The sequence below is a fragment of the Delphinus delphis genome, chromosome 20 (assembly GCF_949987515.2).
Source record: "Delphinus delphis chromosome 20, mDelDel1.2, whole genome shotgun sequence".
Classification (NCBI taxonomy): domain Eukaryota; kingdom Metazoa; phylum Chordata; class Mammalia; order Artiodactyla; family Delphinidae; genus Delphinus; species Delphinus delphis.
This window is the reverse complement of record NC_082702.1, coordinates 28790659-28803965: the sequence shown is the minus strand read 5'-3', so window position 1 is coordinate 28803965 and position 13307 is coordinate 28790659. Positions and strand designations below refer to the sequence as shown.

The window sequence follows — 13307 nt, the reverse complement described above, 5'->3', positions numbered from 1 at the left end:
CACGCTCCGCAGTTGGTCCTGCCACAGCCGCCTGTTATATTAGCTTCTAACAAATGGGTCACCACTCCTTAAGAGGGACCCAGAGTTTTGTGGGTTTTACTCCTGGTTAACGAACACTGCCAAGCATAATTTTCTAAACTGTAAGCTCTTTGAAGTCAGGAAACAACGGCTTATAGCTCCCGGTATCCCCAGGATCTAAAAAATGCTTGAATCATAGTTGCTTTAACAAATGAAAATGGAACACATCCTGAGTAATGAAACTTGTTATCTTTATTTTTTTAGATGGAAGTTGAGGTGGTGACCCAGAAGATGGAAAATTTGCAGCAAGATTATGAACTCAGAGTGGAACAGTATGTCCACCTTCTTGATATCAGGGCTGCACGCATCCAGAAACTAGAAGGTACAACGTGCACAATTCTTTGTCCACAGTAACTAGAGGAGTGGATTTTTACAGCAGTTGAAAATGTCATCCAAATGTACACTCACACCTTCTTTTTGCTCTTTTTTTTCCCAATTTATTAACTATAATAATAAGTTACCAGAAAGGCTGTTTTTATCTGATACTTTTCTACTCAAGAATTTTTAGTAATTCCCTACTGCTTTTTGAATTCGGTGTTGCAGGCAAGATTTCAAAGTACTTCATAAAGTAGTACCACAGACTAAATTTAACCACATCATTTCTAATTTCTCTTCTAAGCAAGCTATGTATCTCAGCCAAACAAGTCGGCTTGCTCTTTGTCAGATGCATCTTGTTCGGTCCCACCACCAGGGCTTTGTCTGCTCCATCTGAACCTCCTTTCTACTCTGACTCCAGGATATACCCTTCCCTGCTTCAGAATCTAAGCAAATGTGTGCCCATGCCAGAAAGCTGGCTCCAATTACTGCTAGCCACCCCTCTACTTGAAATGCCCTTACAGTGGTTTTCAGACTTTAGCAAGTAAGAAAATTACATGGGGAACTTGTTTCAAAGGTAGCTTCCTGGGCCCTACCCCTGGAGATCTTGGGGTCTCTGATTTGATATATTTAGAAATAATTCCAAGCAATTCACATGCAGGTGTAAGACTGTCCTTTGAACAACGCTACCTCAGCACTTGCCACTTTTACTCTCATGTACTCAAAAAATATGTTTAGGGATTGTATTATATACACCGGTGCAGTTTTGCATATTCTCTATGACTGCAACATAATAAGTTCTACAGTGATAAGTACTTTGTCTCTCTTTCATGCTCCCTGCCATACAGTACTTAAATTCAGTGATCTATGCCAGCAGTAATTTTTTTTTTAAGGAATTTTGCCTTTTTTTTTTTAAATTTTATTTATTTATTTATGGCTGTGTTGGCTCTTCGTTTCTGTGCGAGGGCTTTCTCTAGTTGTGGCAAGCGGGGGCCCCTCTTCATCGCGGTGCAGGGGCCTCTCACTATCGCGGCCTCTCTTGTTGCGGAGCACAGGCTCCAGACGCGCAGGCTTAGTAATTGTGCCAGCAGTAATTTTACACTCTTAAAGATCACTGAGAATCCAAAAGGCCTTATGTTTATATGGGTTATATTCATGATATTTATCATGTTAGAAATTAAAAATGAGAAATTTAAAAAATATTTGGCATGCTAAAATAATAATTAACCCATTACATGTTAACATAAATTACAGTTTTATTTTTTAATAGGTATATTTTCCATACCAAAAAAATAGACAAGCGACATGGTTTTAAATTTTTTTAATTGCTTAACATTTTTGCAAATCTTTTCAGCATCTGTCTTAATAGAAAACAGCTGGGTTTTTATATCTGCTTCTACAGTCAATCTGTTATGATATCACACATCACATAGATTCTGGGAAACTCTATTATACACTTGTAAGAGACTAAGAATGAAAAAGGCCAATAACATCTTAGTATTATTTTAAAAATAGTTTTAACCTCACAGACCTCCAGAACAGTGTCAGGTACCCTCAGGGGTTCCCAGACCACACTCTGAGAACCATTGCTCTAAGTAGAAGGGTTCAGTAACTATCTTCATCTGACTGAACAGGGTTTTCCAAAGCCAAAGAGCAGTGTGTTCCTTTTATTTCAAGTAGTACTCAATAAAAATTCACTTAATGAAATTTTCCTGAATAACAGGGAGGTCACACAGTTTGAGATTTTCATTCCTTTCAAGCCTCACTAAGTCTTTACCAATATATTCTATCTGTGTCCTAAACTCATTGATTGATTCCATAAACATGCTCAAGTTCCTAATGTATCCTAAGCAAAGTGCTAGGCAGTGAGAATACAAACGGAAAAAGCTCAGGTTTTTTCCTCCAAGAACTTGTAAGTTGTGAACAAGTAAGTAGACAGTTATACTTTACTGTGAAGAGTGTGAAGTTAGAAAAATGCAAAAGCTCCCAAGGAAACATTGAGGAGAGAATGCCTATTTATACCTGAAGATTCAGGGAAGACCCCACACAGTAGGTTTGGAGGCTTTAAAGATGACAGAATTCACCACTAAGTAAAAACAATGAAAGGCTTTCCAGAAAGTAAATGAAGCAGGTAAAAATGCCCTAAATGTGAAGCACTGCCATTCGTTTGAGAAAATGCATGTGGATCTGTCTGTTTGGAACTCAGGATTAGTAAATGGAGAAGAACCTGGATTTAAGGCTGGTAAGAACCAAATCCTGAAGGCCCCATTTGCCACCCTGATGAGTCTGAACCTTATTAACCTAGAGAAGCACCAAGGAATTTTTAAGGTAGAGAGTAGTGCACCCAGAACTTCATTTTGGAGGTTATGCTATAGGTATTGGGAAGAATGAGTAAAATTTGAAGGAAGGAAGGAATTGGGTTCCATTAATAATCTGGGTAATAAACACTGAGGGTGTAAGTAAGGTAGTATCAGTGGAGATGCAGAGGACAGGGACAAATTTGCTAAAGACTTAGGAAATATTTTTGAATAGCAGTGACCCTACAGATGTGGGGAGAGTAAAAAAAAAAGGGGGGGGGAACCTAGGATGACACTGTGATATCTAGCTTAGGCAGCTGGATGAAGGCTAACATCATCACTTGAAATTCAAGGTACAGAAGTAACTAGAAGACAATATGAGCCATTCTGCTTTGGGTATATTGAGTTTGTTGTGCTATCTAGATAGAGGGCTATCTATAGCCCTCTATCTAGATAGAGGGCTCAGCAAGCCACTAGATGTGTGGGTCTGGAATTGAGGAAAGAAATCTGAATTAAAAATAGAAATATGAGCATCTTCAGAATATTGATAGTAACAGAAGTCATAAAAGGGGTTGTGATCACTAATCATTAGAGAAATGCAAATCAAAACTACAATGAGGTACAGCCTCACACCGGTCAGAATGGCCATGATTTAAAAGTCTACAGATGGGGCTTCCCTGGTGGCGCAGTGGTTGAGAGTCCGCCCGCCGATGCACGGGACACAGGTTCGTGCCCCAGTCCAGGAAGATCCCACATGCCGCAGAGCGGCTGGGCCCGTGAGCCATGGCCGCTGAGCCTGCGCGTCCAGAGCCTGTGCTCCGCAACGGGAGAGGCCACAACAGTGAGAGGCCCGCGTACTGCAAAAAAAAAAAAAAGTCTACAGATAACAAATACTGTAGAGGGTGTGGAGAAAAGGGACCCCCTGTACACTGTTGGTGGGAATATATGTTGGTGCAGCCACTATGGAAAATAGTATGGAGGTTCGTCACAAAACTAAAAACAGAACTACCATATGATCCAGCAGTCCCACTCCTGGGCATATACCTGGACAAAACTATAATTCAAAAAGATACCTGCACCCCTATGTTCATAGCAGCACTGTTCACAATAGCCAAAACATGGAAACCACCTAAATGTCCATCAACAGATGAATGGATAAAGAGGTTGTGGTACATGTATATGATGGAATACTACTCAACCATAAAAAAGGATGAAATAATGCCACTTGCAGCAACATGGATGCAACTAGAGAATATCACACTAAGTGAAGTAAGTCTGAAAGAGAAAGACAAATACCATATGATATCACTTACACCTGGAGTCTAAAATATGACCCAAATTAACCTATCTAAAAAACAGAAACAGACTCACAGACGTAGAGGACAGATTTGTGGTTGCCAAGGGGGAGTGGGAGAGGGAGAAGGATGGACTGGGAGTTAGGGGTTAGTGGATGCAAACTATTATATTTAGAATGGATAAACAACAAGGTCCTAATGTGTAGCCCAAGAAGCTATATCCAGTCTCCTGGGATAAATCATAATGGAAAAGAATATTTAAAAAAGAATGTATATATGTGTATAACTGAGTCACTTTTCTGTACAGCATAAATTAGCACAACATTGTAAATCAGCTATATTTCAAATAAATAAAAGGGGATGTGATTACTCATGAGAATATGTAGACTAAAAAGAGGATAAAAACAGAACCCCAGCAAACTAGCAGAGAAAGAGAAACCCTTAAAGAGTAAGAGAGGTAGGGGCTTCCCTGGTGGCGCAGTGGTTGAGAGTCCGCCTGCCGATGCAGGGGACACGGGTTCGTGCCCCGGTCCAGGAAGATCCCACATGCCATGGAGCGGCTGGGCCCATGAGCCATGGCCGCTGAGCCTGCGTGTCCGGAGCCTGTGCTCCGCAACGGGAGAGGCCACAGCAGTGAGAGGCCCGCGTACCGCAAAAAAAAAAAAAGAAGAAGAGAGGTAGGAGGACAAGCAGGGCAGACGATGACATGAAAGCTCACAAAAGTTCACAAAAGAGGATGTGGTCATCAGTGTCAATTAAGCAAAGAACTCAAATAACACAAGGACCATTCAATCTAGAAACTGGTTAGTTATTGGTGACCTTTTCTAGAGTAGTTTCACGAGAAAAATAAGGCAGATGCTTTTTGCAGGTAGTTGAAGAGTGTCTGTTAGATTTGGAATTGGAGACACAAATATACGTTACTCTTTTTAGAAAGTTGGATGTAACATGGCAGGGGAAATGTGTATCTAGAAAGAGATACATCTTCTTATTTATTTTTTATTGAAATATAGTTGATTTATATTATTAGTTTCAGGTGTACAGAATAGTCATTCAGTATTTTTATAGATTATACTCCATCATAAGTTATTACAAGATAATGGCTGTAATTCACTGTGCTATACAATATATCCTTGTTGTTTATCTATTTTATATATAGTAGTTTGTATCTGTTAATCCTGTACTCCTAATTTGTCCCTCCTCTTCCTTCTCCCCTTTGGTAACCACAAGTTTGTTTTCTATATCTGTGAGTCTATTTCTGTTTTACTTGTACATTCATTTGTATCGTTTTTAGATTCCACATATAAGTGATATCATACACTACGTGCTTTCTCTGACTTACTTCACTAAGTATAATATTCTCTAGGTCCATCCACGTTGCTGCAAATGGCAGCATTTCATTCTTTTTTATGGTTGAGTAATATTCCATTATGTATTACACCATATCTTCCTTATCCATTCATCTGTTGATGGGCACTTGGGTTGCTTCCATGTCTTGGCTATCGTAAATAGTGCTGCTGTGAACATTGGGGTGCGTGTATCTTTTTGAATTAGTGTTTTCATTTTTTCTGGGTATATACCCAGGAATGGAATTGCTGGATTATATGGTAGTTTTATTTTTAATTTTTTGAGGAACCTTCATACCGTTTTCCACAGTGGCTGAACCAGTTTATATTTCCACCGACAGTGCACAAGTGTTCCCTTTTCTCCATATCCTCTCCAACATTTGTTGTTTGTAGACTTTTTGATGATAGTCATTCCAACAGGTGTGAGGTGATATCTCATTGTGAGTTTCACTTGCATTTCTCTAATAATTAGCAGTGTTGAGCATCTTTTCATGTGCCTGTCAGCCATCTGTATGTCTTCTTTGGAGAAATGTCTATTCAGGTCTTCTGCCCATTTTTCGATTGAGTTTTTTGGTTTTCTGATATTGGGTTGTATGAGCTGTTTATGTATTTTGGATATTAACCCATTGTCGGTCGCATCATTTGCAAATATTTGCTCCCATTCAGTGGGTTGTCTTTTCATTTTGTCAATAGTTTCCTTTGCTGTGCAAAAGCTTTTAAGTTTAATTAGGTCCAGTTTGTTTAGTTTTGCTTTTACTCCTTGCCTTAGGAGACAGATCTAAAAAGAATATTGCTACAACTCATGTCAAAGAGTGTTCTGCCTGTGTTCTCTTCTAGGAGTTTTATGGTTTCATGTCTTACATTTATGTCTTTAAACCATTTTGAGTTTATTTTTCTATATGGTGTGAGGGAATGTTCTAATCTAGAAAGAGAGATATCTTTTTTAAAAGCAGCTTCTTAGAAATGTAATAAACACATTTTAAATTGCACTGTGTTTTTTTTTTTTTTTTTTTTTTTTTTTTTTTTTTTTTGCGGTACGCTGGCCTCTCACTGTTGTGGCCTCTCCCGCTGCGGAGCACAGGCTCCAGACGTGCAGACCCAGCGGCCATGGCTCACGGGCCCAGCCGCTCCGCGGCATGTGGGATCTTCCCGGACCGGGGCATGAACCCATGTCCCTTGCATCGGCAGGTGGACTCTCAACCACTGCGCCACCAGGGAAGCCCTTAAATTGCACTATTAAAGTACACAATTTGGTGAGTTTGGGCCTATGTATACACCTGTGAAACCATCACTATAATCAAGATAATAAACATATCCATCATTCCGTAAAAGTAGAAAAATATATATTTTAGTAAGCTGAAGGGAAGGAGCTAGTGGAAAGAGAAATTGACTTTATAGGAGAGAAGATAATAGAGCAGAGGCAAAGGAGCAGTGAAATCTAAATATTTACCTCAGCTGTTCATTCAAGGGCCTTTTTTTTTTTTTCTTTTTCTGTTTCCCTGGTATAACCTGTATTACCACTTAAGTTGTAATTTTTTTAATAAGTGATGTCAAAATAAATGATAGATTTCTTTATAATACAGTATCATTTACAGAAAAACAGTGTAGTCATAGAATTTAAGATTGAGACTATACACCAAAAGCACTCAGACTTCCTACCACTTCAAAAGCCAGTTTGTATCTTTATATGTCAATACTTTAAAACCTCTAAACTGTGTGTCTTCTCTTGCAGCCCAATTAAAGGATATTGCCTATGGCACCAAGCAGTACAAATTTAAACCAGAAATCACGCCAGATGACTCCGTTGATGAGTTTGATGAAACCATTCAGTTAGAACGAGGCGAAAACCTATTTGAAATCCATATCAACAAAGTAACCTTTTCTTCTGAAGTGTTACAGGCATCTGGAGATAAAGAGCCTGTCACCTTCTGTACCTTTGCTTTCTATGATTTTGAACTACAGACAACTCCCATAGTGCGGGGCCTTCACCCAGAATATAACTTTACTTCTCAATATCTCGTTCATGTTAATGACTTATTCTTACAATACATTCAGAAAAATACTATAACTCTTGAGGTCCACCAGGCTTACAGCACAGATTATGAAACAATCGCAGCATGTCAATTGAGATTCCATGAAATTCTAGAAAAAAGCGGTCGAATATTTTGCACAGCAAGTTTGGTTGGTGAGTACAATCTTATAAACTTTGGCTGTTTGAAGCACTGACTGGTTTATATATTAATATGGTGTTCCACGTTAGTATCTTCTCTCTCAGCATTCTGATATAGCTGCCCACAGTTGATTGGACTCTCTTAAATGTCACTAATAATGTCAGTACAATGGCTATTAATTTTTTAAAGCTTATTAGTGCAAATGTTTATTTACCATGTTGATATCCTTGTTTGATTAAACATTAATTGTAGTACTTTTTTTTTTTTTTTTTTTTTTTTTTTTTTGCGGTACGCGGGCCTCTCACTGTTGTGGCCTCTCCCGTTGCGGAGCACAGGCTCCGGACGCGCAGGCTCAGCGGCCATGGCTCACGGGCCCAGCCGCTCCGTGGCATGTGGGCTCTTCCCAGACCGGGGCACGAACCCATGTCCCCTGCATCGGCAGGCGGACTCTCAACCACTGCGCCACCAGGGAAGCCCAATTGTAGTACGTTTATCAGAGTTTTTTAAGGAGCTTATCATGTTATCACTGTTACTAAGCACTGGGAATACAGTGATCAGTGGTAAATAAGACAGAGCCCCTACCTTCATGTAGCTTACCTTCTACAGGGGAAGATGGGCCATAAAACAAATATACATATCATTAGATATGAAGAAAAATTACCAGAGCAAGAGGCTAAAGAGAGAGATGGAAGGTTGCTAATTCAGATAAGGGCTTCTCTACGGGGTGCCGTTGGTAAAGACCTGAATAAAGGTCCACGTCAGGATCCAGGGGAAGAATGTTTCCAGCAGAGGAAACAGCAAGTATTGTACAAAGGCCTGAGGGAGGAACAAACCTGCCATGTTGGAGGAACAGCAAGGAGGCCAGTGGCTAGAGCAGAGATGAGACTAAAGCAATAGGCAGGGACCAGATCTCACTGTAGAGCCTTGTGGGTCATGGTGAGGTGTTTGGACTTTTTTTTCCTCTGAGTGATGCAAGTCACTGGGTGGTTTTGAGGAGAGAAGTAACGTGATCACACATAGGTTTTAGAAAAATCACCCTGGGTGCTGTGGGAAGAACAGTCTGTATGGGCCAAGCAAGAAAATAGGACCATTATCAGGCTGTTGTATTAATCTGTGGAAAGATGTTGGTGGCTTGGATTACGATGGTAATGAAAGTAGTGATAAGAATTGGTTATATTCAGTGTATATTTGATTAGCTCTTCCTTAAAAACATGCTCATCGATTGAATGTAGAGTAATGAGGGAAACAAAGGAGACGAGAATTTCTGGTGTGAGCAACCAGGACAATGATGAGGCCATTTATTGAGGTAGACCTGGGCAAGGAACAAATTTGAGGAAAAAAGCTAAGAATTGTGTTTGAACAGGTTAAGATTGACCTGCCTATTAGACAGCCAAGTGGAAATGTCACCTAAACAGTTGGATATACTAGTCTGAAGGTCAGAGATAGAAATATAAAAGCAGGATTCATTAGCATACAGAATATATTTTAAGCCTTGGGCCTAGATAATTTCACATAGAGAGTGAGTATACATAAAGAAGAGAAGGTGACCAAGGACTGAGCCTTGGGAGACTCCAAAATTTAGAGTTCAGGAAGAAGAAGAGCCAGCAAAGGAAACCAAGGAGTGGCCAGTGAGGAGGGAGACAAACCAAGAGTATACAGTATCCTAGAGGCCAAGTGAAGAAACCTTTTCAAGAAGAAAGGAGGGTGCATAATAGCCGGGTCATGGCAGCAACCTAAATGCCCATTGACAAACGAATGGATAAAGATACGGCACATATGTACAATGGAATACTACTCAGCCATAAAAAGAAACAAAATTGGGTCATTTGTAGAGATGTGGATGGACCTAGAGACTGTCCCACAGAGTGAAGTAAGTCAGAAAGAGAAAAACAAATATCGTATATTAACACATATATGCGGAATCTAGAAAAATGGTGCGGATGAACTGGTTTGCAAGGCAGAAATAGAGAGACAGATGTAGAGAACAAACGTATGGACACCAAGGGGGGAAAGCGGGGGTGGTGGTGGGATGAACTGGGCGATTGGGATTGACATGTATACACTGATGTGTATAAAATAAATAACTAATGAGAACCTGCTGTATAGAAAATAAATAAAATTCAATAAATACATAAATTTTAAAAAAGGAAAACTTTTTTAAGTGACCAAGAAAAAAAGGAAAGAGGGTGACTTAGGTTCTGGGGAGGAATTTTATTTTATTGATTGCATAGGTGATATAGTCACATGGTTCAGAAGAACTTGCCCTCAAAAAACTTAGTGTGGTGGAGAAGTAGACTGGTGAACTGCCGATTGTGCCAAAGCAGTCAGTGCCCTAATGAGGACATCTTTCTTCGTTTCTGCAAAGGAAGTATAGAGCTCTTAAGTCTCCTGGGAGCCTAGAGGAAATCGTCACAGAGGAAGAAAGAGAAAGAGCTGCCTGAGTTAGAAGGCGTACTACAACTACAACCCCAGCAAGAGGGTGTGCAGGGCAGACATGCAAGGGTATATTACATACGGTATAGATTTGGCATAGCTATGGTGTTTTTCCCTATACTTACGGCATGGTAGGAAAATGGGAAGGTGCCAAAGATTTCTCGAAAGTTGAATTCATATTCCATTCATAATTTTGAGGTTTCATTTTGTATGTGTCAGACTACATTGAGTGCAACTTGTTAAAAAATAAAAAGTAGCATCAGAAAGAATCATGGAGTATTTGACTCAATGTTTAGATTTTTCTTTATATTTTAGAAAGATTGAAATATAAACTGGACTACCTCAAACATAGTTTGACATAGTTTTTTAATAATATTTAACATACGGTGGAACTCGTACTTGCAGAAGTAACTTTATTTTCTTTATCTCTGTTATTTGCCAATCACACATCATTTGTGCAAGTCATATATTATTTTACTCAGTATAAAATTTATAGTTTTAATGTATAATACCATTGATGTATTTTTTACTGGTATATATTTTGATTTATGGGACTATTTTAACAGTGAGTTATGTATTGGTTTGTAGGAACTAAAGGAGACATCCCCAATTTTGGCACAGTAGAATACTGGTTCCGATTAAGAGTTCCCATGGATCAAGCAATTCGACTTTATCGAGAACGGGCAAAGGCTTTGGGATATATAACATCAAATTTTAAGGGGCCAGAGCAAATGCAATGGGTAAGCTTGTTTGACTTTACGACCCTTTTATGACACAGAAATTTTATAGTATTTCTTTATATTATCATGCTTTAAACCGAAATCATTTTCTTTCACAGCCATCAAGTGGCTTTTTTTAACTTTTTATTTTGAAATAATCATAGACTTACAGGAAGTAGCAAAAATAGTACAGAGGTCCCGTGTAGCCTTCACCCAGCTTCTCCCAATTATAATATTTTATGTAACTATAGTGTAGTATCAAAACCAGGAAATTGATATTGGTACAGTACTATTAACTAGGCTACAGACTTTATCCAGATTTTGCAAGTTTTTACATGCACTTATGTGCGCTTGCCATGTGCACGACTACTTGTGTGTGTGTGTGTGTGTGTGTGTAGGAAGAAGCAGAGTTCGATGCAGTTTCATCATGTGTATATAATCATGTAACTACCACCACAATCAAGATACAGAATTGCTCTTTTACCACGAAGGAACTCCCTTGTGCTATCCAGGACAGTTTCGAAAACGAGAATTGCAGTACGATTATTACACATCAAGTGACTTTCGTTACAATTTCCACTGTTAAGGAAATGGATGGCTATTATTGAGCTTTCATTTATTCTCCTTTTTTCCAACTGTTTCCAACTTCTTCCAAGCTGTTTCATAAACTTTTAGGTTTCTGAAATGCAGAGTAAAATATAAAATGAATATTCTTTTCCTGAGAATTAGAAGTATGAATGCAATTCCTCAGAGCAGCATTTTCCAAACTATGTTTCATGGAGTCTTAATAGCCATATTTCCAAAAGAATTCCGTGATCCAGTAAATGCAGAAAACACTGAATTGAGAAGAATTCAATAGGATCCTTGACTTCAGGGCTTCTCGTGTATAACGTGAATCTCGAGAGGAAGCATAAAGTATACACTTATGTTAAGTAACAAAGGGATAGAATATAGTAGAAACATTTTGGAATGTCTGTTCAAGTCATGATTCTCTTTTTTCATTTGGACCTGCCCTCTTCTAATCCGTGGGGCTGGGCCCCCAGTGGCCAGCTTTACGTTTGGTGATCCTGTTCTCTCCCACTCCACCCAATTATGACTAATGGTTCAGGAATATCCACCTGCCCCTAGCTGAGCGAATCAGATTCTGCTTTCTGAGATCAAGAGAAAGCAAGACTCTCCATGCCTGGAACATGTAAAGTTGGCAGCTGTGGGACAGCCATCTGCTACCATGCTAAATGGCAAAGGAAAGAAAATGGGACTGGAAGGAGAATAATGAACAAGCATACAGAGAAAAATGGAAACTAGATGGAGAGTAAATTCCTATAGTTTTCCAGTCCCATTACCTTCCTTAGATACAACCACATTTCTGCTATACAGTTCTATGAAATAACCCTGTAGCCTTATATAAAAGTCTCTTTTCATTGTATTTGCTGGGTGGAATTAGTTTCCATAACTTTCAATTAAAAGAACCATGACTAATATAACATTGATTCCGAAACTTAAAGAATGGCTCCCGTTTCCCAGAGATCATCCTTCTGGACTAGTATTCTTCAGAACACACTTTGGGAAACACTGTTATGGAAAGGGGAATTAGAGATAGAGAAACCACATGATTTATTAATTTTTGTGGTTTAAAGAGTTTTAGACTCCCAGTTTACGGGTTGAATGAGTCATTTACTGTTGGAATTTCAGCTTTTGTGGGTAGACTCGGGGGGAGAAACGGAGCGGGTACTTTCTAAGTCCTTCCACTCAGTCTTCTATAGCTGGATGCAAACGAGCCCTGGGAAAGCAGTGTTGTGATTCCCTTCTCAGACTTCCCCTCTCCACACCACCAGATGTCTCCACCAAGGAGATTATGACTTCGGTTCTGTTTTCCTTCTCTAGTAAACTTCTCTAGAATCAAAAGTTCCAGATGTTCAGTCCAGATTCAAAAATGCAGTGAAAGAGGGGTCCCTGTATGGAAGGTAGAGAATTACCTAACACTACCGCAAGGCACTGCAACACTACATTCTTTGTCCCAGATCACATCAGCTATGGAAGGCTTAGCAGTTAGTCAATGCAGGTGTTTGCTAGAATACTTGTGCACTGACTGCCTGAGTAATAGTCCCAAAAAGGGCCATAGAGTAGTTTCTGACCCTGCCTGACAACTCCCTTTGCTCATCTCTCTTCTGAAATGTCCTTCCAATCCAAGGTTTTACCCCTCCAATGTTTATCTCTCACTCTGTTTTCTTGTTCCTTGGCCTCAGGAATCTGCTTCCCCAGATCACATTGGTTCAGGATGAGGGCCAACCCAAATATAACAAAATCATCTCTGTGGGTGGGTACCATCAAATTCATTGGTTTCTCATTTAAGAATGCGATATGATCAGAATAACTGGAATGGTTGAAGGAGTAGCTCCTTTTTTTTTTAAGACATTTATTCAGCATCATGATCAGACTATTACATTTAGCAATCAACAGTATGGGTGCAAAAAAAAAAAAAAAATCTACATTAAAACCCTTTGTTGGGGGACTTCCCTGGTGGCACAGTGGTTGGGAGTCCGCTTGCCGATGCAGGGGACACGGGTTCGTGCCCCGGTATGGGAAGACCCCACATGCCGCGGAGCGGCTGGGCCCGTGAGCCATGGCCGCTGAGCCTGCGCGTCAGGAGCCTGTG

The 13307-nt window shown here is 39.7% G+C and overlaps 1 protein-coding gene across 1 annotated transcript in view; it reads left to right on the top strand.

The window, feature by feature from the left end:
• The window catches only part of RPGRIP1L (RPGRIP1 like), a 98998-nt gene that overhangs the window by 40986 nt on the left and 44705 nt on the right, over window positions 1-13307 (top strand). The window contains exons 14-16 of the mRNA XM_059999156.1: window positions 283-400; window positions 7061-7513; window positions 10521-10672. Of these exons, the coding sequence (XP_059855139.1) occupies window positions 283-400; window positions 7061-7513; window positions 10521-10672 (723 nt within the window). The remainder of the gene's footprint in view (window positions 1-282; window positions 401-7060; window positions 7514-10520; window positions 10673-13307) is intronic.